This window comes from Echinops telfairi, unplaced genomic scaffold, assembly GCF_000313985.2.
Source record: "Echinops telfairi isolate 266 unplaced genomic scaffold, ASM31398v2 ScPeMD7_7469;HRSCAF=8507_1, whole genome shotgun sequence".
Lineage (NCBI taxonomy): Eukaryota > Metazoa > Chordata > Mammalia > Afrosoricida > Tenrecidae > Echinops > Echinops telfairi.
The window spans coordinates 85,711,481-85,712,403 of NW_022111373.1; the positions used below are offsets into that span (position 1 = coordinate 85,711,481).

General features: G+C 30.4%; 1 protein-coding gene across 1 annotated transcript in view; it reads right to left on the reverse strand.

Annotated features, from left to right (window-relative positions):
• The window catches only part of ERBIN (erbb2 interacting protein), a 161,772-nt gene that overhangs the window by 18,807 nt on the left and 142,042 nt on the right, over positions 1-923 (reverse strand). The window contains exon 18 of the mRNA XM_045285234.1: positions 486-600. Within this exon, the coding sequence (XP_045141169.1) occupies positions 486-600 (115 nt within the window). The remainder of the gene's footprint in view (positions 1-485; positions 601-923) is intronic.

Consider the following 923-nt stretch of genomic DNA (forward strand, 5'->3'; position numbering starts at 1 on the left):
AAAAAAAAAGAAAAGAGTATGAGGTTGTAAGTTACACAAAAGAATGGCTGGGCAGTTGGGGATCCAGCAAAAAATTTGTATACAAAAAGTTTGGGATACAGCATCTAAAACCCACCAGGTATTGCATTAGATTTTGGTGTTTCTGTCCATTTGATATATACAAAAACCTCATTAGCCTTATTGTATGTCAAATTAAAAATGTTCCCATTGGTAAAATGAAGTAATTCAATGAACACACAGCCATTTTAGCAATGGAAATGGAATTAAAATTTAGGCTTAACTTCATGTCCTTATAAAGAAATATATATGTGGGAGAGAAAAGAACTGTCATTGACTTTCTTTAAAAATAAAGAGATAGAAAACTAGCACTTCCAGAAAGACATGTTTTAAAAGTTGTCTCTTAGATATGTTTTCAGAAGCATAATGACATTTAATGAAATTCATTCCACAAGTTAGATTCTTAGTGCTTTCCTTGAACATCTAACCTTTTTTGTTATTACTCAGGGCTACCACTTTTGGCTGGTTAATAGAGGTTTCAATTAATGGTGGTCGCATCTCTGCCATTTTCATCTCTTCATCAGAAGAAAGTTCTTCAGATTCCTAATTCAAAGAAAAGTGAGAAATATTTATAATCATTAATTTTATTTCTCAAATAAATATTGTCACAGGAACTTTAAAGCGAAGAAAGTATTAAGAATACACATGAAACATTTTTTACATTGATAGTGATTCAAACTAGTTTGTCATTTACATTACCTCTTCAAGGTATGAGTCAGAATTGACTCAACAATAGTGGGCTTGGGGTTTTGCAAGATAAAGCAATAAAATTTAACAATACATAATAATTTTCTGAAAAAGTTCATAATTCAAGTGAATTAATGAATGACTATGTGCTTGGTAATAGATCTGAGTAGTAAATAAGT